A 20,543-nucleotide genomic window follows, 5' to 3' on the forward strand; every position below is an offset into this window, starting at 1 on the left:
GCTGAATTCATTTGAGTTGCTTGAGGGAAGGGATGCCATCCAGGGTGACCTTGAGAGGCTTGAGGAGTGGGCCTATGTGAATCTCATAAAGGCCTACAAGGCCAAGTGCAACAAGAAAGTGAAAGAAGTTTGTGTTAATGCTATATGCATGTAATTGTTTATTCTATAACAAATTCTTAGTTGTAAGTGCCTCTCGTATCAGCTTAAATGGTATTAGAATCAATCCTTGGAACAAGTGCCTTCCCATCCTTGGAATAAGCCAAAGATTCTCACAGATCTAATTTCAGATGCCTCTCTGACATGATTTTGGAGTGCCATATGTAACCATATTCTGTTTCTTCTTTGCTGAAGAGAAATAAAACTTGAAAGAGCTGGGCTGGAATTAATCTGCCTTAACCTCATACATCTGAAAATTAGACATGTTGTCTCCTTCCATAGAAAAGGGATGAAGAAATTAAATAGCTGCTCTTCCTGTCTTGTATGAAAATATATGTTTAAATACATATCTCTAGATAGTCATGTCTACAAAACAGTTCATCCCTTCTCTTTCTTAACTGACCATTCATGGAATTTGCTCTCAGTTACATGAGTTGAGATGGATGTGATAATTGTTCTTACAGTTCCTACAGGAATATACTTACACTGTGGGGAGGATAAATATCCAGAAATATCCTTTCTAAGTTTATCAAAGTGGATCTCAAAGGACACATTATGAACTTGATCGTGGTAATTTTGATATTAGAAAAATATTTATTCCACTCAAGTTCTGCTTAAATTGTGCTTGAACAGTTCAGATACCTTTTGTAAAGGCTTCTGAGTTGTTCATGCCCAGTGGATTTAGCACTTCAGTGAGTATTTGAGAGATGTTTCTTATTCCCACCCAAGAGTAATCGGGTACTTGCTGGTTAGTAACCAAGAAAGGAATCCATATGGAAAGGAGCAAACAATAGCTGTACTGCTCTGAAATGTGTTCTCCACGTGTTCTGAAGCTCTGGCTCCTCCCCTACTCTTATTGAATCCTCTACTTCCAGCTTGTTTGTCAACAAAGGAATGAAGGACAGTGCTGCATACTGTGTTCTCTCCAGTTTAGAGAAAGGTGGGGCATGACTTGGGAGCTAATGTTCTGTCAGTTCTGAGTTTTAGCAGTATTACTTGATCTCAGGTAAATAGAATTTATATACTGCAAGGCTGTGGTTTCAACAAGTGATTTGAGCTAGTCAGAAGACTTCTGAAATAAGTCTGTTCTTCTTCCTCTTTCCACCCGTCAGCACTTGTGTTGGAGACTGCACCAGAAATGAGAGCATATTGACTAGTATAATGTAATTAAAAAATAAGAATTTTGCAGATGGATCAGTTCCTTGATCACTTTTGTATCCTTGCAGCCTTAGCACAAGCTTGAAGGGAGGAAAGGCAGTACTTCTATGTTTGGTGGCAACTCTTGTTTACAATAGGCTGTCATTCGCCTGCTGCTTTAAGCCAAAATTCACATAGATGAGATATCTGAAGCTGTTACTTGGAATGTAAAACCTTTTTCTGCTTTTATGAAAAATAACTTTGAAGGTAGTTCACTTTGGCGTATGGAATCGACTCATGGTTTTTACTGTCTGCAAGAGTATGTATGAAAGTGACTGTTGGGTATATCAATACAAATTCTATGAATGCAGAAAGATACCTTTTTATGTGTCATGCATTTTCAATAATTTCACAACTGAGTCCAGCTTCCATTAAAAGCAAGGTGAAAATGCACTTGTTCAAAACTGCTTTTTAAAACTCTCTAATATTTCAGGTATTGATTCTAGAAATCATCTGTATAAAACAGCTGATGCTTCACAGTCACAATAGCATTACTTTTTTCCTTTCTTTGATATTTTATCAATAAACTCTATAATAAGTGTACTTTTTACATTAGGATTTCAACATGGTGTCTGTTTGGAAATGAATATGGAATTGAAGCTGTTTGGGTATAAAAAACTGAGAAAATCTTTTTTTTGTCACCATGTCCTTGGCTGTAAGGCACAGCTGAATGCCTGATATACCTTGAGTGGCTTGGATCTTTGTTTGTTATTAAAAAGGATAGTTTACCAGGTGAATTTAATACTCTAATCTTTTTTTCTCTTTAGGTTGCAGCAATCTATAAAGATGCAACTATTGGGAATCTTATAAATATAGTTATTGTCAAATTAATAGTAATTCACAATGAACAGGTAAGAAAAAGAAATACTTAAAAGATTTCATTTTTATATAAGAAACAAAATGCATGAACTTGCATTGTAATTAAAAAGTTCGATTTGTTTTTTAGTTTAAATATAAACTTTTTTCTTAAACTATGTAATTTTGTTTTAAAATAGGAAACAGTATGTCACATACAAGGTTAAGTTCAGGGCCTGTATTTAATGGCTCTATTTTCCTCTCTCTGTATTAGCATGTCCAGTTGACCTATACTGAAGTAAATCAGATAGTATATGGAAGCTTGGATTAATGTATTTCATATTTATTTATCATAAACGTATTGTCACTGTATTTTTCTAATATTTAACATATGGTAAATGCTCACATACATTGTTTAGAATAATGGGTTCTTATGACTGATGACTTGTAGCTAAATTTAGATCTTCAAACATCTTCTTCAAACAAGTTTGCTGAGGGAATTCTTATGCGTTGTCCTGCTGACTTTCTTCCCATGCTCAAGTCATTACTTTGCAGATTAGCAGCACAAATGACAATGCAGAAAGTGCAAGTGCATTAATATTAAAACCCTTCTTTGATGTTCTTGGCCATTTCTTACTTAGGAAGGACCAGCTATCACTTTTAATGCAGCTACCACTCTTCGTAATTTTTGCGTATGGCAGCAAGCACAAAACACTTTGGATGATACTCACCCTTCTCATCACGATACTGCTGTTCTCATCACTAGGTACAGTATCTAAAATAGCCACAATTACTCAGCTAGGTGAGACAAATGGTTCAGTTTTTTTTTTTTACAATGTAGTATTTTAGGCATTCCACTGACATTGTTCATGGATAAGTGACTAACACTATATTGCCCTTACAAAACACTGATTATCAGTATGTGAGCAATTAGTCTGACATTGCTATGTTGATAGATAAGCATCTGATGATCCTGCCATTGAAGATGATATAAATTGATCAGACCTGAAAGTGTTGCAAGGAAATTAAATCTTTAGCTATAGTACATGTATGTGATAGGGGAGGAGTGTTGTACAGGATAGGGTCAGCTGAACGACTATGGTCAGTGACAGGTAGTCCTGATGTAATCAGAACTATCAAAAGCTTAAAATAAAAAGCATATAAATATTGGTATGTTTTCTTCCAGTACACCAATCACCTCAGTGAGGGTTCTGATATTCATCTATTGGAATAGTCTCTTTTTCACTCTTCTTTTTTACTAGAAAAGTTTTCAAGTTTCAAGTATACTGCAATCTGCATGTTTTTCAGCATCATTTCATACTTAATCTTGCATTGTAGAGAAAGAGCATAATAATTTTTTATTCTTTGCACACTAGATAAAAAGCAGTACTGTGGGCTTAGTCTGGTGAATTTAAATTACTTCTTTCACTAGAATACAAATTGTTTGAATGGCCTGCAGCATTAAAAACAGAAAGTTTTTAATTAAGAAAATCAATTGCTGTAACTGGTATAACAACAGTGAAATACTTTAAAAATATTCTCTTATATGTTGTAATGATTTGAAATAAATCTTTTTTTTTCAAGGGAAGATATCTGCAGAGCTAGAGAGAAGTGTGATACTCTTGGTGAGTTACTCTTTTTTCATCAGTATGATTTTATATATGAGAATATCAGTCTGAGGAGAAAAATCTGTTAGCAATAAGTCAGAAAATAGATACAAAATTCAAGCTACACAGACAAAAAAAATGGTTTCACATTTCTTATTGCTGTTCTCTCCTGGCATGTACTTTGCTGCCAGGTGGTTGTTCGTTCTGTGTAAATTTGTTGCTGGAGGCATGACTTTTGACTTAAGTGCCATAGCATTCACTGTAATGCATGACAAAACATGAAAATTCATTCTCTTAAGCTTTTATATAAGGATTCAATTTTGCAGGTTTAGCAGAGCTAGGTACAATGTGTGACCCACTACGCAGTTGTTCTGTAAGTGAAGAAAACGGATTGAGTGCTGCTTTTACTATAGCACATGAGCTTGGACATGTGTAAGTACCTATTTCCTGGCAGGTAATTTTTTTTATTTATATTTTTTATTTTATTTCCTTTTAAATACGACCAATTTTCAGCAGTGGGCTTTGCATTTCTAAGAGGGTGCCGTCTGATACGTCCTTTTAGAAGAGTCATTATTTTTGTCCCTTGCATCAAGACAGGTAAAGAAATTGTGAACTTTATAACTTGGTTGATATCCTGAATTTTAGAAAAAACTGTCCAAAGAGATGAATTCTGTCCTTTTGTCATATGAGCTGGTTGGGACACTGGGACATACCCTAGGTAGTGCAACATAGTCCTGTTAACTCTAAGTGTATTCTAGCCCTGTTAGGAATTTACATTTACGAAAAGACAATTGTTAATGTAACACAGAAATATTCTTCCTTGTGTTTGATCCTTTCAGAATACAGTAGAGTAACACAAAGAGAAATACTTTACACTGAAAAATAAGAGGAGATGACAGCATTTTATTTTATGAAGCATACCTCATCAGTGATGGCAGAAAGGTGCTATACTCTAGCTCCATGAGCATGACTCAGTGTAGGTAACGACAACGTTACAGAGCTCAGTAGTTACCTTGTTCATTTTCATGTGCCTGCAAGTCCACTTACACACAGTATTTGTCTTGGTGCTTGAACTGAGATAGTAAAATAAGATGATATGTTAGTTGCATCAAGTATGAAACGGATGTGCTCTGCAGTTTTTGTTACTGAGTGTTAAGAGTTATGATGTGAGTATTGGGGTTGTATGTTGTGGACGGACCAGCCATGATTTGTTTATTCAGTTGAGGAGATGGGTTGTTCCTTTAAAGTGGCACACTCCTAAAACACTGGAATTTTTTCTGGTAAGCTAAAAGATTATGTTAATTGTAAAATTCTTCATCCATCAGTATCCATCACTACGTAACTAGGAGCATTTGAATAAGGGGATAATTGTATAGGGCATTTTAAAGATAACTATTGCCAAAAGGTCAGATAGATGTATTTAGTGAGTCCCATTAAATTTTAAGTCATTTTCAAGCTCAAAACTCAAGCATTTGCTCCTACAGCAAAGAGAGTTTCAGTTAATTATTGCTGAATTTGTTTTGGAGTTTATCTGTTTTGCTTTTTAGGTTTAATGTGCCTCACGATGATAGTTTTAAATGTAAAGAAGCTGGAATTAAACATCAGTATCATGTGATGGCTCCAACTTTAAATTATCATACTAGTCCATGGACCTGGTCAAAATGCAGTCAAAAATATATCACTGAATTTCTTGAGTGAGTGTCAATGTAACACTATGGGTTGGAGTGGGGTTTTTTTTGTTTGTTTGTTTTTTCCTTACCAATTTCATTTATTTCTGAGAAGTATTTTAAAGGTATTGCTTAAATATAGTTTTTACATTGTTCCTTGGTTTAACCACTTGCAGGGCCTCAGTACTCTAGAAAAATGCATGTATTTAAATTTTCAGTGAATTATGACAACCTTAAAGTTGCACTGAACATACAAAGCTAAGAAGATTTTTTTTTTAATGTAGTGGTATTGTTTATTGAAAATACTTTTAGGATTATTTTAGTAGGTTAGAATAGGTACCCTTTATTTTATAAAGTTTTTATGTTAAAAATAAGTGTTTGGTATAATTTAGGCAGTACAATTTTTTTTCCCTTTTAAAAAAAAACTAGAAAAAAACACACTTAATTTTGTTTGGTGGATCTAAATGCAAAATACAAAAAATAAAAAGCAAGTGACCTGGTACATTTCATTATTCATTAATTCAATTAAAGTCATTATGTAGGCAAGTAGGCATGCAAACACATAACTCCACTGAGACATTCATGTGTAAATGTTGTGTGAATAGCGAGAAGGTTCACAATGAATTGAGTGATTTATTCACATTTTGTTCCTTTTTTACAACAGTACTGGTTATGGTGAATGCCTCCTAGACAAACCTAGTGGAGGAACATATGATCTTTCCTCTCAGCTGCCTGGGTCAATGTATGATGTCAACAAGCAGTGTGAGCTTACGTTTGGTATTGGTTCACAAGTATGCCCTTACCTGGTGAGTGAAAACCAGACAAAGTCATGCTTAATCTATACTAAAAATTACTGAAAATTACTGGTTTGGGAATAATTTTATCTTGAAATAAGTAATATTTCAGCATATACTGTCTTGAAGTGGAAGAGCTCAGTAGACAGCATTGCAACTTCACATGTGAGAAATCTATAGCAATAGAAAGTAGGTTGCGTTTTATTTTGATTTCCATATCTGTGAATGTGATTATTCCTTTAAAATATGTAAAACTGCATAAACTAAGGTTTCCTGCAACAGCTGAAAGGGATTTATTTCAGCACTTCCTGCACATGTTTTCTCATTATAGTTCATATCTTATATTAGCAGGTCTTGCATCTCTGCTTCTTTTAATACTTTTTAGAAACTCATATCTTAAAAATAAACTATCTCAAACACTTTTTCTAAATGTTTGTTCCAAAATGTGTATTTTCTCTGCTTTGTCAGAGTCAAAAAATATTTTCAGGCCTGGCAGAGTGCATGTTTTGTATACAAAACTGAGATATGGAAAGAAAACTTGACCAGATTAATACTGAGACTTAGGTTGTGTTTTGAAAACTTAATGTGGCCATTGCAATATAAGCACAAATACAAAATTATGACTTTTTCACTACTGACAGGATTTTATGTAGAGTTAGATTTTGGACCAACTTGTAAAATTCCTCTACCAGTATTGTATGTCTTGTTGGAGCTGTTTAAAGAAGAGCATTTAAGCTCAGATTCAGACTGATTTAAGTGGAGCTTTTTGGTGAGGTAAGGTGTTGTTTAAGAGGAGACAAGGTTTATGAGAATACTAAAGGAAAGGAAAAGGGGATTTCAAACACCTGAAGATGGTGTTACCAAAGACTGCTTTGTACATTTTGTAATCCATAAAGGTTATTTGTCTGTTAAGAGACTTTTAACAATTGGAAAATGAGGCTTTTGGCTTAGTTTTCTAGTCAGTGCATTTAATTCCTGTTAAATTGATGTAGAGTCTTTTTCTGGAGGATTATATGGAAACTGTGCTGTGTAGTATTAACCGTAACCTCTTACATATTTTTAAATAAAATTTTCTACTGAAGTAAAAAAAGAAGTTATCTGGTAATCTGATGGGATCAATTTCAGATATTCCACATTCCTGCTTGGCCTTAAGTAAAATCTATTTTGGTTTTGTGGGGTTTTATCTGTGGAAAATGGTAGCACAATAGAAAACACTAAGCCTGTGCAGTATGAGGAAAATAAAAATAATCACAACTAATGTCTGAAATAGTCTTGTAGCTGCAACAAAACTAATCTGATTTTCTTTTTAGAAACAATGCAAACGCTTATGGTGCACAAGCACAGAAGGTGTTCACAAGGGTTGTCGTACTCAGCACATGCCTTTGGCTGATGGAACAGTTTGTGGTGTAGGAATGGTAAGCCTTGTTTTGTTTCTCAATACTTGCAATTTTGGATGTAGGTAGGAAAGATCAGTGATTGCTGTGTGGCAATACTGTGCCTATAGAATACTGATTGTGTGAAAATTGTTTACCTGACTTTACCTGCATTTTCTCTTAGTTCTGTAGTCCTGTGACCTAAAAACGCCACAGTTTGTCTGTTCAGGTAATTATTTAAGTTTGCAGATGCTATACTGGTTAAAAATAGGTGAAAGAAGTCAGGGGAAAGTTGACATCTTTCCTTCTGCTTGAAATGTTCAGCTCATGCATAATAAGTTGGTTTTTTCCTGATAGGTAGTGTCCAAAGTAGAATTATCTGAAGTATGACGTCCCTAAAGTGTGTTTCCCCTGGTTCATCTTGAGGCTGTTTATTGAACCTGAACAAATTAAGTGTAAGTCACTTAGGTACAGGTGTATACTTTTTTGGAAAGAGGTAGTCTTTGAATTAGTATCTGGTCTCAGTAATTACTTGTATGTGCATTGTATCTGTTTCAGAGAAGATGTGAAAGCATGCGGCAGTATCTCTTCACCCACTCCAGGAAGTGCCATAAGCACACGTAGCTCGCGTTCATTTTCTGTCTTGCCTACTGTAACATAATTCAGGATACTTGGGTCTGTTCAGTGCTAAAGGAGCTCTATTCTTATTTGTACCCCAATGTATAAGACTGCCTGGCTCCTTGAAGTATGGATTGAGTGCTTTGACAGATTAAAAAGAAGTGGTGTAAACTGCATTTCCTGTATTCTGCACATTGGTTTATTTGGTAAAGAGTTTTTGGGTGATAAGGGTGCCACTCACTGCTTCCTCATTTGCAAGTCTTTGAATTCCCATCCTGATCTGTAAACTTGGACAATATAGCCTTTCTTGGGCTGGCCATAAGGGTCAGGAATATCTAATTAGTAGATATAGTCAAGGCACTTACAGAACCTTGATAGAAACAGAAGTAATGGTGGGTATTAGTTGTATTCAGTTTCCAGTAAATATTTGAGACTTTTAGTTTTGGATTTGTGTGTTGTTTGGGAAGTGAACAGAAATTAGGTGCTCAAGTTCTTTACTGGTCTAGTATTTGACTTCTTCATGTCTCACTTCACCACCAGAAAACAGAAGTGTTCTCTTACTTGCCAGGGTATTGTGAGAATAAATATTTCTGAGATTTTTTACATAGTCAGATATGACAGTCATTATCTTGAGTGTGGGTGATTTATTATGTTGAGCTGCTTTTATGTAGTACTGTGCTTTGGCAGCTTCTGGGGCTGTGGGAGCAATGTTAATTTTGTTTTTAAATGATTTTGTATGTTCAAAAATTATTAAAAACTTTAATTTCTTTGTATAATAGGCTGCTACATTTCACTCAGTTATTTCTAAACTTCCCCCAATAACTTTTAATCTCAAAAGATTCTATGTTTGGTTAGACAATATTACTGAGGAATTTCAAAATAGTGTCTTAATGGGTAACAAATGTAGTTAGTAAACTGTCTCAAATGGCTTCTTTCTGTCTTGCAAGATTAGGAAAAGTTACTTGAAGGCTGTAGTGGAAGCTTTGCTTGATTATATCCTATGCATGCCGTTGGTGTTACAATGTTTAACCCATTTTTCAGTCACTCACTCATCAAAAAGGAAGTTCATCTTTTATGTAAACTTCATTTATAATCTTCAGTTAAATTGACTCTAATTTGCCAGCATCAGAGGATTGCTTTTATATAAGAATACAAAAACCTATTTTATGTAATTAGTGCAGTGGAACCATTTTTCTCTAGGAAGTAAAGAGCTAATTACAGTCATTACCTCTGAAAGATGTAAGAAAGAACAGCAATTAATTAATCTGACAAATTGTCATCTGTTCCTGACTAAGGGACAGCTCTTCTCAAGCTCAGACTGCAAGTTGCTGCTGATGTTAATGGGCATAAGACATGATGACTATTAATTGTAATTAATATTTTCCTGCAAGCTAAATTGATTTATATTTGGCATTTGCAACATTATTGCTGTAATAGATACAGAAAAGATCCATTTAAGGCATTTGTTATTTTAGTATCAACTTTTTAAGCTCAGATTTCAAATGTCATATGTTGTATTAATTGATCTTGCTCTGTGGACTGCTATAACAGTTGGATTTAGTGAAGCATATCTGAGTCAAAAAAACTCCACCTTCAAAGATGAAAAGTTATTGAAACTACCTATCTTCAAGGAGTGGCATTCTCAGAAAACAAGTCTGTATTGCTATGAAAATAACAGCAAAAATACCCAACAAAGTGTGAGTGGTTTACTATTATTTTTTGGAGGCACCCCAAAGGGTTGCACTCCGAGCCTTCCTAGATTCCTGAGGAATATAGAAACATGCCCATATTCTCTTTATTCCTTGAGCATTGGAGTGGAGAGGTAGGAGGCAGCTATATGATTCTGACCCAAACTCTTACGTGTCCTGGGGATATCTCAGTGTTCTACATAATGGCAGTTTGCTACTTAAACATTGAAAAAAATGAACTGTCACTGAAGTTTGGAAAAATCTCTTTAACAGCGAGAAGGAATTTCAATAATATAAGTAACAGTTGGATCAGAAAGCATGTGCCTTTTTGTGTTTTAGAGACAAATTCTATTAATCAATTCTATTCACTGTAGATATGTAATGTATATTGAGCTAGCATCTTAAAGTACTCAGAATAGCTACTGAGCAAATTAAGATTTCATCCTAGTCCTTTTGGCATAAAACTCAGGGGTAAAGGGACAACTGAGAATGGGGATGCAGAGCAACAAAGAATTGTTTTGAACAGTAAAATAAATACCCATCTGATTCCGAAGTATGTTTGCTGTTCTTCACTTGTAGGTAGTGCCTATTTATTGATTACTGTTAAAAATTGTTGCATAGCTTGACTACCTCATGAATGTAATACATGAAGATATGGAATCTGAAAGAATAAATAATTTTATGTGTATATATATGTAAAGTAAGTAAAGTAAAAAAAAATCAGATGGGTTTTATCAGAGTTGGGGATAGGGGAATATGTTCACCATCTGGAAAGCAGCAGCAGATCTTTTGAACTGTAAGAACAGAGTAAAGTGTGGGCTCAAACCATAATTTTTTTCTGTAAACTGGGATTTCTATGAAATATTTTTCCATGACCTATAATTTCAGAAAAAATTAGAACTTTCAAGGGAGAAATAAAGTATGCAGATTTTTTGCAAGAAAAAATTGAAAACATTGAAAAAATTCAAGTAGTGTGGGTTTTGTAGATAATGTCATTTGAGTAATAAATGCAGACTCGTCTGAGAATCCCTGCCACAGAGATAGAGACCTGAGATGCTGTAGCAACACCTTCAGTCTTCCCAAGCTCCATTTCTTCTGCCTTGTATGCCCATTTTATTAACTGCTCTGGTTTAGCTCCTTTTATGTGCCTTAGGGTCCCACTTCTCATCTTGGCGGGCTGTGTGGGAAGTGCTTGATTTCAGAGGAGCTCTAGTCCTGTTCTGCATGCATCTACCACTCCTTGATTCAGTCAAAGTTGAGCAAGTAATGCGTTAGTAATTTCTTTCAAGGTTGCTTTCCTGGAAATTTAGCAAGTTCAGTAAGAGATAAATTGGAAGCTCTCAAAATCAATTTATCACATCATAGATTAATCCATAGGAAAGACTCAAAGTGCTTATTGTAAGGAAATTATTAATAAAAACAAATTTGGGTATCCATAGGTTTATTGATTCCAATTTGAAGCATTTCTAGGTTTTTTGACAGAAAACCAGCTGTTGATCTTGACTACACCAGCCTTGCCACTTGCTGCAATCTATATGTTTGGAATTGTGTGTGATATTGACTTTTCATGATGCATATGCTATATTTGTGATAAAAAATGTAGAAAAAAATTGTTAGCAATTATATTTAATTTTGTGAAAGCTCTGTATATGATACTATTCTCAGTGAAGCAGTGATTCAAGCGAACACAGAGGAACATCTGTAACATGTCTGGTGCTGGAGTTTTCTACTGTGACTTCATCATGTTGCTTCTGTAGGAATGCAGCAGAATAAGAGCTGAGACAAGTTTGTTGAATAAGCTATTAAAATCCCAGATGTGAGCATATGCTTTGCATTTTTTATGGATCAAAATTATACTGTTGTGGGTATAAAATTGCGTTTGACAAATCTTTTCTTGAAATCCCCCTTCAAGTTATTGTAAATATTTTTCTGGACAGAAGAAGAACATAAATTCTAGGTCACTGTTATATTAGAATGCAGTATTCATTTTGTGAGGGAGGATTTAGACTCTTCAGCCTGTAGAGTAAAAAATTATTTCCTAAGATGCTGAGGACAGTTCTTGGAAATGCAAGTTCTTTTTCCTCATTTGCCTTATGGATGGACTATGTAGAAAGTCTGCCTTTGATTGCCAGGGATTAGATGTTAGATATTAGAAGGCATGAATGTAAAGGTATCTAAAGGCCATCTTGAAAAAAATAATACAAACTCTCAATAAGCCCTTGAGTGAGAATTCATGTGCAGTGAAATAATGGTGGCTTTTTGGTTTTAAGTTAAAGCATTAGTTTTAGTGTTAAGTGATGATCTGGCCAATTGACTGGATTATTTACACAGTTCTATGCCAAGATCTAGCTCTTGTTCTGCATTTGCTTTGGGTTTGAGAATCACCTGGAAAGATCAGAAAAAAGCTCTTTTTCAGAGCTGAAAAGATACGGCCTATATGCAAGGGTTGATGTGACAAGGAATTATGCAGGCAGGCAATTTTATCATCAAGTTGGATTAGGAATTTGGGCAGAAGCCTGAAAAGAGAAACTGATTCTGTGACTAATTCCTATATTGGAGATAAAATGGTTGATAGCATGTGAGCATGAGTATCAGTATAACAAAAGCATATACTGATTAGGAAAAATAGTATCTAGGAGTTATTTTAGGCAGTGATAAAACCACTGAAGAAGATTTGTGTTTTGTGCCAATCAGCTGTATTCAGAAAGACTGTAGACAATTTTGTGTGTTCAGCAAAGCTTGTTTCTTGATAATTTCTACAATGAATTTGTAATAATTCCTATGTAATGTTTAAATTAATTGTAAAAAGGAGGTTTAAAACTTGTCTCATTATTTAATCTTTTGTGTATCAGAGGTTCTTAAGTTGTTTTATGTGCCAGGGACTTTATTTACCAAAATCCTTGTAGAGTTTAAGGTAATTTGAAGCTGTAGTTTAAGGTAATTTAGAAGCAAGAGATTGATGCTTCTGAGGAAAAAAAGATAATTACTTTCTATAAATAGTGGAAGTTTGCAGTTACAGTGTGGTGAAGTCTCATAACTGATGTGACCACAACAAAATAGTCTTGCAGTGTTTGACTTCTCAATAATGTAAATCCCATCAAATGAAATGAAAATTCCTCCTCTATGTAATTTTTAGTGGAAATAGGTAGTTCTTCACCAAGAATAAAATCTAAAGTAACAGAATAGGCATTGCAATGTAGTATCTTGCTCTAAGAATTATTATTACTTTACTATTAGGTTTTTTCCATTTAAATATTAATTCCATTTTTATCATTTATAGCATAATAGCTATATTAGTGGTAAAAAAAAGTCATAAAATACAAATAAAAATTTTACACTTTTCGTTATAGGTGTGAAAGTCTGAGTTCAAGAATGAATCTATAGCATCATCTTGCTTTACATAATCATGGTCTTAAATGCTTATTTGCTTTTCCCAAACAATCCCACTAAACAGTTAGCTTTTGAGATGTTCAAAACACCTTGATTTTCTTGGTGATTTCTTATAACTTTTTATTTTTTGTATCAGCACGAATTCAAAATTAAACTAAAATATTATGTACATAAAAAAGACAGTTGTAAATCTATTTTTGAACTTTATTCATGAAAATGTATCAGGAATTCAAGATCATTTAGAGATATTTGGATAAAGTGACAAAACAGATAAATATTCAGTATCTGTTAGATTTCCTAGCGCTCAATGAATTCTAGATAACATTTTTAGAAACATGACTACTGGGTAAGTTATCTTAAAGGAAATTGAACATTTTAAAAATATCCAGATCCAGATAAGAGTAGTGAGCACTTAAATTTTGTTCTTTTTGTGCCTAAAATATACAGTAACCTTTTGCTTGAATTATAAATTTTATTTTGTTTGTCAATGGTGCAGCATTGCCGCCATGGAATTTGTGTGAGCAGAGAACTGGAACTGCGTCCTGTAGATGGAGAATGGGGGCCATGGGGACCTTACAGCTCATGTTCAAGAACTTGTGGAGGTGGAATCAAGAGCACCACCAGACTGTGTAATCGACCAGAGTATGTTTTTTTATTGTGTTTAACATTTTTATGATGTTTTAATATATTTTACATTTGCATAAGGAAGATATTAAAAAAATTAGGGATTGGCTTGAAATAAAATAGAGGTATTGTAGTCTGTGCAAATCAGTTTGAAGTACCAATAAAAAAAATATATGTTTCAGCCATGTTTGGAAAGAGGTAAGTTTACAGACTCTAATATGCAAAGGATTTTAGATTACTCATGTCTTTCAACAATATTATCCATTCTTGCAGATGTTTCTAAAAACTTAGTTTGGCAGGGTCTTTTTTCTAGGTTTACTTTAACTGTTGAGGTTTCTTTAAACATAAGATGCTTTCTTTGCAATAAGAACTGCAAAAATAAATATATGTATTCCCTACTAATCTCTTTAGTGAAACACTCGCTTTGATTTAAGGCTTTTCCACTACCTTGCCACCACTAGAAACCCACAAAGAGCACTGGTTATAACAGAGGCATTTAAAACTTACCTTTATAACTAGAAAATTACATTGACTGAATAATTCTATGTGGTTTTGTTCTCTGAAATAGAAGTCAAGGGGAACTTCACCTTTACCTTGTCCAGAAGCAGAAGCACAGCTGGTGGCTGCACAGTTTCAGGGTTTTTCTACAAAGTCATGTGAGCATGATATTATTAGTAGGATAAATGAACTTAAGTCAAATGGCCCAGGTTATTTTATTTTCTCTGATGAGTAAGAAGCAGTAGACTAGATTGCCATTAGATAATGCCTCTTTCAGTCTGTAGTGAGTGATAGTATCAATTTGATGTTGATTTATTCTTTTTTTCTTCCCCAAAAACATACTAATGTGGAACTATTTTGTAGTATCAGAGTTTATAACTGTTAAAATGTATTTTAGACTTTACAATAAATGGGGTATTTTCCATAATTTTCCCTTTTTATTCTTTTGATCCCCAAAGTGAAACCAATATTAGGTCTACAGAAAAGACTGTGACAGCTTCTATTTGTCTTTCTTTGTCATTCTGTAAAATAATAATTTGAAACTACTGAGGGAGGTGCTGCTTGTATAAAAATATGACTGTAATCTCAGCTAAATTGATAAAAGCATTAAAATTATTAACAGTTTTACCCAGGCAAAATATTTATAACTGTAAGAGAAGTAAAAATAATAATGCATTAATAAACATCTGTAGCAAGATTACCACCTCAGCAACAGTGTTTTACAAGGGTTGGGTTTATTTTGGGTATAATTCAATGCACAGCAGAAGCTGAGCGTGTGTGTAAGTCAGTTACAGAGCTGACAGAATTCTGTGTGAGTTTTTCCTCTTTCAGCTGTGTGAATTTTTCCTCTTTACATCAATGACTGAGGCTGCTTTTTGTGGAAAACAGCAATTTCAGAAAATGAGCGTGTTTTACATTTACCTTTCTTTTAGGCCAAGAAATGGAGGAAAGTACTGTGTTGGTCGCAGGATGAAATTTCGATCATGTAACACTGATTCATGTCCAAAAGGCAAAAAAGATTTTCGGGAGCAGCAGTGCTCTGAATTTGATGGCAAACACTTTAATATCAATGGTCTTACCTCTGCTGTTCGCTGGCTTCCAAAATACAGTGGTAGTAAGTAATTACACATCTTTTCAATAAACACAATGAAAATGCTACTTTAAATAAAGTTTTAAAACAGACAAGAAACCTCTTGGATTTTCTTTCCAGTTTCTATGAAAGATCGCTGTAAACTTTTTTGCCGAGTTTCTGGAACAACTTCCTACTATCAGCTGAAGGACAGAGTTGCTGATGGTACTCCCTGTGGAGCAGAAACCAATGACCTTTGTGTTCAAGGCTTATGCAGGGTATTTAAATCTAAACTTATTAATTATTAAAATCAATTTTAACAGGTGGTAAAGTAGATATTAAATATTAATATAAATAAATATTACTTACTGCAAATACAGTGTTCTGAGTTCAGTTAAGCTAATTTTATTACCTTGCAAATTAAAGATCTGGAAATGGAAGTAATTAAGTTAAGAACATATAGTCGAATCTGAAGACACACAGTCTTGCCTCATTGAGCCCCGTATGTGAAAGAGTTAATATTGTTCAAGTGAAGAGTGAGAAACTGATTCAAAATTAGCATAAAGGGAGGCAAGAAGCATGCTATGTGATTATTAGCATTGTATTTCTGCTACCAAAACAATTAATAGTAGAAAATCCAAGGGTAGAGAGATTATGTAATTATTACTTTACTGCAAAATCAGGGGGAACTGACCCTTAAATCAATTCAGCACTCTTTGCTTAATAGCAGCTATGGCATTGCTGCAAGATTGTGTTGGGAGAAGCAAGGTGCTATATTTTAACAACTCAAGACTTTTTTGCCAAACCTTGTTGAGATTTTGCTGATTGCAGTGAAAGTGAGCAAATACGGAATGAGGAGAATATATAGCTTATTTTTATATGGTTGAATAAAAAGGAGATGCCAGACAGTTGTCCTGTTTATCATAGTTAAAAAAAAACCTGAAATTAAAGATACATAAACAAAAATTGTGCATATGTTAGTTTAACCAGCACAGTCTATGTGTATTTCTTTGCTTCTTTTCAGTAATGACAGACTTTAAATGAATTGATGACCATGTATATATATATATACTACTGCTTTTAGACTTACAAGACTTTTAATGTAAATGTAAATTGAAATTTATAAATTATGTTGATTTTTTAATACAAAATCTTTATGCACTCTTATGTATTCTTACGCAGTTCTTGACATATGGAGTGTATTGGGATTGCACCATTCTATTTTGCCATTACATTGCAGAATCCAAAACCATTGATGGTTTTTAATGAATTTCCAAGGAAGACTATATATATACAGTGAACTACAATATTTTGGGGTAGTGGGAAGTTTACATTACTTATTTTCATTGTTTTCCATTGGGCTGAGTGACACAAGGCCTTTTTATTTTTATTATTTTTTTGTAGCAAGCAGGCTGTGATCATGTTTTGAATTCGAAGACAAGGAGAGACAAGTGTGGAATCTGTGGTGGTGATAATTCTTCATGTAAGACACTTGCAGGTACTTTCAACAGTGCTCATTATGGTATGTTTGTTTTGCCTTTTTTTAATCTTAATGCACACTTCACTATGGCTTAGAAATTATTCTTTACATTTAAGGAAGCAGGATTTCAGTGTATGTTCTTTAGGGCCTCTATCAACAAAAGATGTCTTTGATTTTCAGTCATACTCCCTCTCAAGAGACAAACACTATGACATGCTAACCTATTCAAGTGAAAAAAAGATCAATCTTCTCAAAGGTCAAAGCCAAAAATAAAAGAAATCGTGAGAGTAACAGTACTTTAAAAGGATTAAGGCTTCCTGTTTTGTACTTTGCATTCTCTGGTCTGAAACTTTGCAGCTGAAGGACATATTCCAGTGTCTCATTTTGGTTATTTAAAGAGATAGCAAGAAGTTTGTGTTGTGAGCAGCTGATGAGGTTCCTTTTCTCCTAGAGTGAAAAATACAGCCTGTGAATGTGAGCCTCTTCCTTCCAGAGAACAGGGTAACAATATCTACGTTTTTTCCTCCTCATTGACAGGTAGTGAATGAGAAAGCTCTGAATAACCCTGGTATTTCTTATTTATTTGATTTAGTTTCTCTAATAGAGCTACTGATAGTTCTTCTATATGTAGTCTTTTCTGTGATGTGAAGTTCTGTGTGTAGCAGTGCAGTTAAGTAGTTAGAGCATAGAACATGAGGACAGAAGTCTCCAGGTTAGTATCAGCCTACAGCCTCCTTCATGCCACTTCCCTGGCTGAAAGAGACCACAGGTGAAGTGAAAATGATACCTGGAGAGCTGCCAAATAGGATCTTCACAGAATAAAGGGATTGCTGCTGAAGAGGAAAGAATGCAAAGTATCCTGTTGGATTTTCTTTTCCCCTGGCAGAAGGCACACACCCGTGGAAAATTACCAAAAAAATTATACAGCTACCCTTCCCATACAAATACATTTTTTTCTTGTGTCTGTCCTAAGAAATTGCTTATAGATAGCACATGAATTTTGTCACACACACATTTGTCACAAGTCAAGTGACCATGATGTGAAGCTGCCATTATGTAAATATGGTCAAGACTGCCACTCTCTCCTGTTTAATGATTTTCCATTGTCACAGACTTAGTTGTTTCAAATTGAAGTTGGAGGGGGAGAAAATTCCCCATGTTTTGGGATGAGGAAAATCTTGAGTTATTATTTGGTTTCATAGTTAGTGGAATGTTTTAAATTATGTTCAGATTCTTGAATTACAGCAGATAAGAGATAATACTGAGTGATACCAATACACAGTATGCTGAACATTTGGGATTATTAGAGTATTCTCAAGTAGGAATACAGCCATGCAAAGAAATTGTACTTAGCTGATCATTAAAATCCTGTGTCCACGGGAGGTCTAAGACATCCCTAGGCTAATGACTGAAGGCATTGTCTGAGGAAATACTATTTTCCAAAAACAAATCTGAATTAGGATCACAAGCTAAGTATGCTGATGTGCACTTGATCTTTTTCTTTTAACTTCATTTGGTTCCCTTTCAAACTGAAATGAGACATTTTACTAAGGCAGAATTTGGAATTGATAATAGTAGCCTGTGGTGTGTGCTTATATTCATGCAGTTATGATGTTGTCAGTAACTGTGGAAACAGTAGTGAAGAAATAATCAAAAATTCATTACAGCAAAATACTAATTTACTTGGCTTCCATTTTAGGAGATGGTAATCTAATTATGTACACATTATTACTATGTTGGCTATTATTGTTGCATCAAATTAGAGTATCTGAGACTTTCCTGGACAATGGTCATTGTCAGTGTCCTAGTATGTGATTTATTCTCTTTGTGTATCCTTGACAACATGTTATGCAGTTTTGTTTACAGTTTCCTCCCATATATTGTCTTCTTTCATTCTATTACCACAAGGTCTTCAGTGTGTGAGATGAGGGGCTTTTTTAACTGTGTTTTGGTTTTCTTCCCAGTGTGTTGAAAGATTGGCCAAACCATGTATTTATTCAGAGCATGCATCTTGTCAATTTGCAATTGCAGTGCTGCCCCCAGCTGGTAAATGTGATGGACCTGTAATTAGATTAAATCTTCATTTAAATGCATGGCATAGTTTTAGTAGATTAAAGTTAATGAATTATGAAATTTGTCATGGCTTAACCCCAGCTGGAACTACACAGCCAGTCACTCATTCACTACCTCCCAGTGGGATAGGAGAGAGAACTGGAAGAATAAAAGTGAGAAAATTCAGATGGTTCAGATAAAGACAGTTTAATAGGTAAAGCAAAAGCTGTGCATATAAAGCAAAGCAAGAATTGGTTCACCACTTCCCATGGGCAGGCAGGTGTCCATCCAGGAAAGCAGGGCTCTGTTATACATAACAGTGAATTGGGAAGACAAATGCCATCACTCTGAATATCCCCCGCTTCTTTCTTTCCCCAGTTTCATGTGCCCAGCATGATGCCATACGGTCTGGGATATCCCTGTGGTCAGCTGGCGTCCCCCTGTGTCCCCTCATAACATCTTGTGCACCCCCAGCCTCCTCACTGATGGAGTGGGGTGAGAGGCAGAAAAGGCCTTGACTCTGTAAACTCTGCTCAGCAATAACTAGAACATGCCTGAATTACCAACATTTCCACCAGAAATCCAAAACACAGCCCCTACCAGCTACTGTGAAGAAAAGTAACTCTATCCAGTCAAAGCCAGTACAAAATGAAAAGGTTATTGCCATTTAAATTTTTATCCACACAGATGCATCAACTAAAGCTACAGTAATATTGTTAAACACAGTGAAATAGCTGGAAAAAGTATCAAATTTTTTATTAATACCTCAGATTACATGTTTGTATTTATTACTCATTTCCAATGTTTGCTGTATTCAGTTTTTCTCAGCTGTAAGTAACCTTTTGAATTCATGGTTAGCATCTATGAGAAATGTTTGGATTTTTCAATCTAGGTTTACGTGCAGCGTGACTTTTTAAAAAAGGAGATCTTGATGCACCTTATTTTGTTACCTGGTGGCAAGGCTACCATAATATTACTTGGATATATTACAAGAAATGGTGACTCATTTGTGAAGCATTTGTATTTTGAAGGGAGTTCACTCATTATTTTAAGCAGAAGAAGGTAGATCAAGCATGGCTAGTTTAACAACTGTATCTGCTTTTGCATATGACCTGCAACACTGCAATATTTTAGTGTTTAGGACTAATTCATTAGTGTGCTGTCTTGAAATACTCTGGTGAGAGAAAAGCTACCTCAATCACATAAACAGGGAATGACAATATTTCATGTTATGTGGCTTACCCAGATTTCTGTAAGAGTTTAAATTTTGAGCAGTCACAGTGTTTCCTGAGTCCCTCTTGATATACTTGACTGCTTTCTAGAGTAGTTCTGCTCTCCAGGGATTGTTCTGAGTAGTTTGAGCTCATAATAGTGGTAAAGTAGTGAATTCACATATCTGAACACAGAACCTAACACTTCTAACACGTGAAGACATTCAGTATTGGTTGTTGCTGGTGCACTGTAGGGTTTTGCAAATGAAAATGTATTTTCATATTTACTAATACTTGACTATTTTGTATATAATTAATTTGCAG

The 20,543-nt window shown here is 34.7% G+C and overlaps 1 protein-coding gene across 1 annotated transcript in view; it reads left to right on the plus strand.

The window, feature by feature from the left end:
• Nucleotides 1-20,543, plus strand: part of ADAMTS20 (ADAM metallopeptidase with thrombospondin type 1 motif 20) — an 82,775-nt gene that overhangs the window by 23,816 nt on the left and 38,416 nt on the right. Inside the window, exons 5-15 of the mRNA XM_005519525.3 lie at nucleotides 2,121-2,204; nucleotides 2,790-2,914; nucleotides 3,733-3,773; nucleotides 4,082-4,187; nucleotides 5,303-5,449; nucleotides 6,087-6,228; nucleotides 7,527-7,631; nucleotides 13,782-13,927; nucleotides 15,340-15,521; nucleotides 15,618-15,754; nucleotides 16,881-16,998. Coding sequence (XP_005519582.2) covers nucleotides 2,121-2,204; nucleotides 2,790-2,914; nucleotides 3,733-3,773; nucleotides 4,082-4,187; nucleotides 5,303-5,449; nucleotides 6,087-6,228; nucleotides 7,527-7,631; nucleotides 13,782-13,927; nucleotides 15,340-15,521; nucleotides 15,618-15,754; nucleotides 16,881-16,998 — 1,333 coding nt within the window. The remainder of the gene's footprint in view (nucleotides 1-2,120; nucleotides 2,205-2,789; nucleotides 2,915-3,732; nucleotides 3,774-4,081; nucleotides 4,188-5,302; nucleotides 5,450-6,086; nucleotides 6,229-7,526; nucleotides 7,632-13,781; nucleotides 13,928-15,339; nucleotides 15,522-15,617; nucleotides 15,755-16,880; nucleotides 16,999-20,543) is intronic.

Source organism: Pseudopodoces humilis, chromosome 5, assembly GCF_049639895.1.
Source record: "Pseudopodoces humilis isolate 2021_Gansu_Grassland_sample_001 chromosome 5, ASM4963989v1, whole genome shotgun sequence".
NCBI classification, from domain to species: domain Eukaryota; kingdom Metazoa; phylum Chordata; class Aves; order Passeriformes; family Paridae; genus Pseudopodoces; species Pseudopodoces humilis.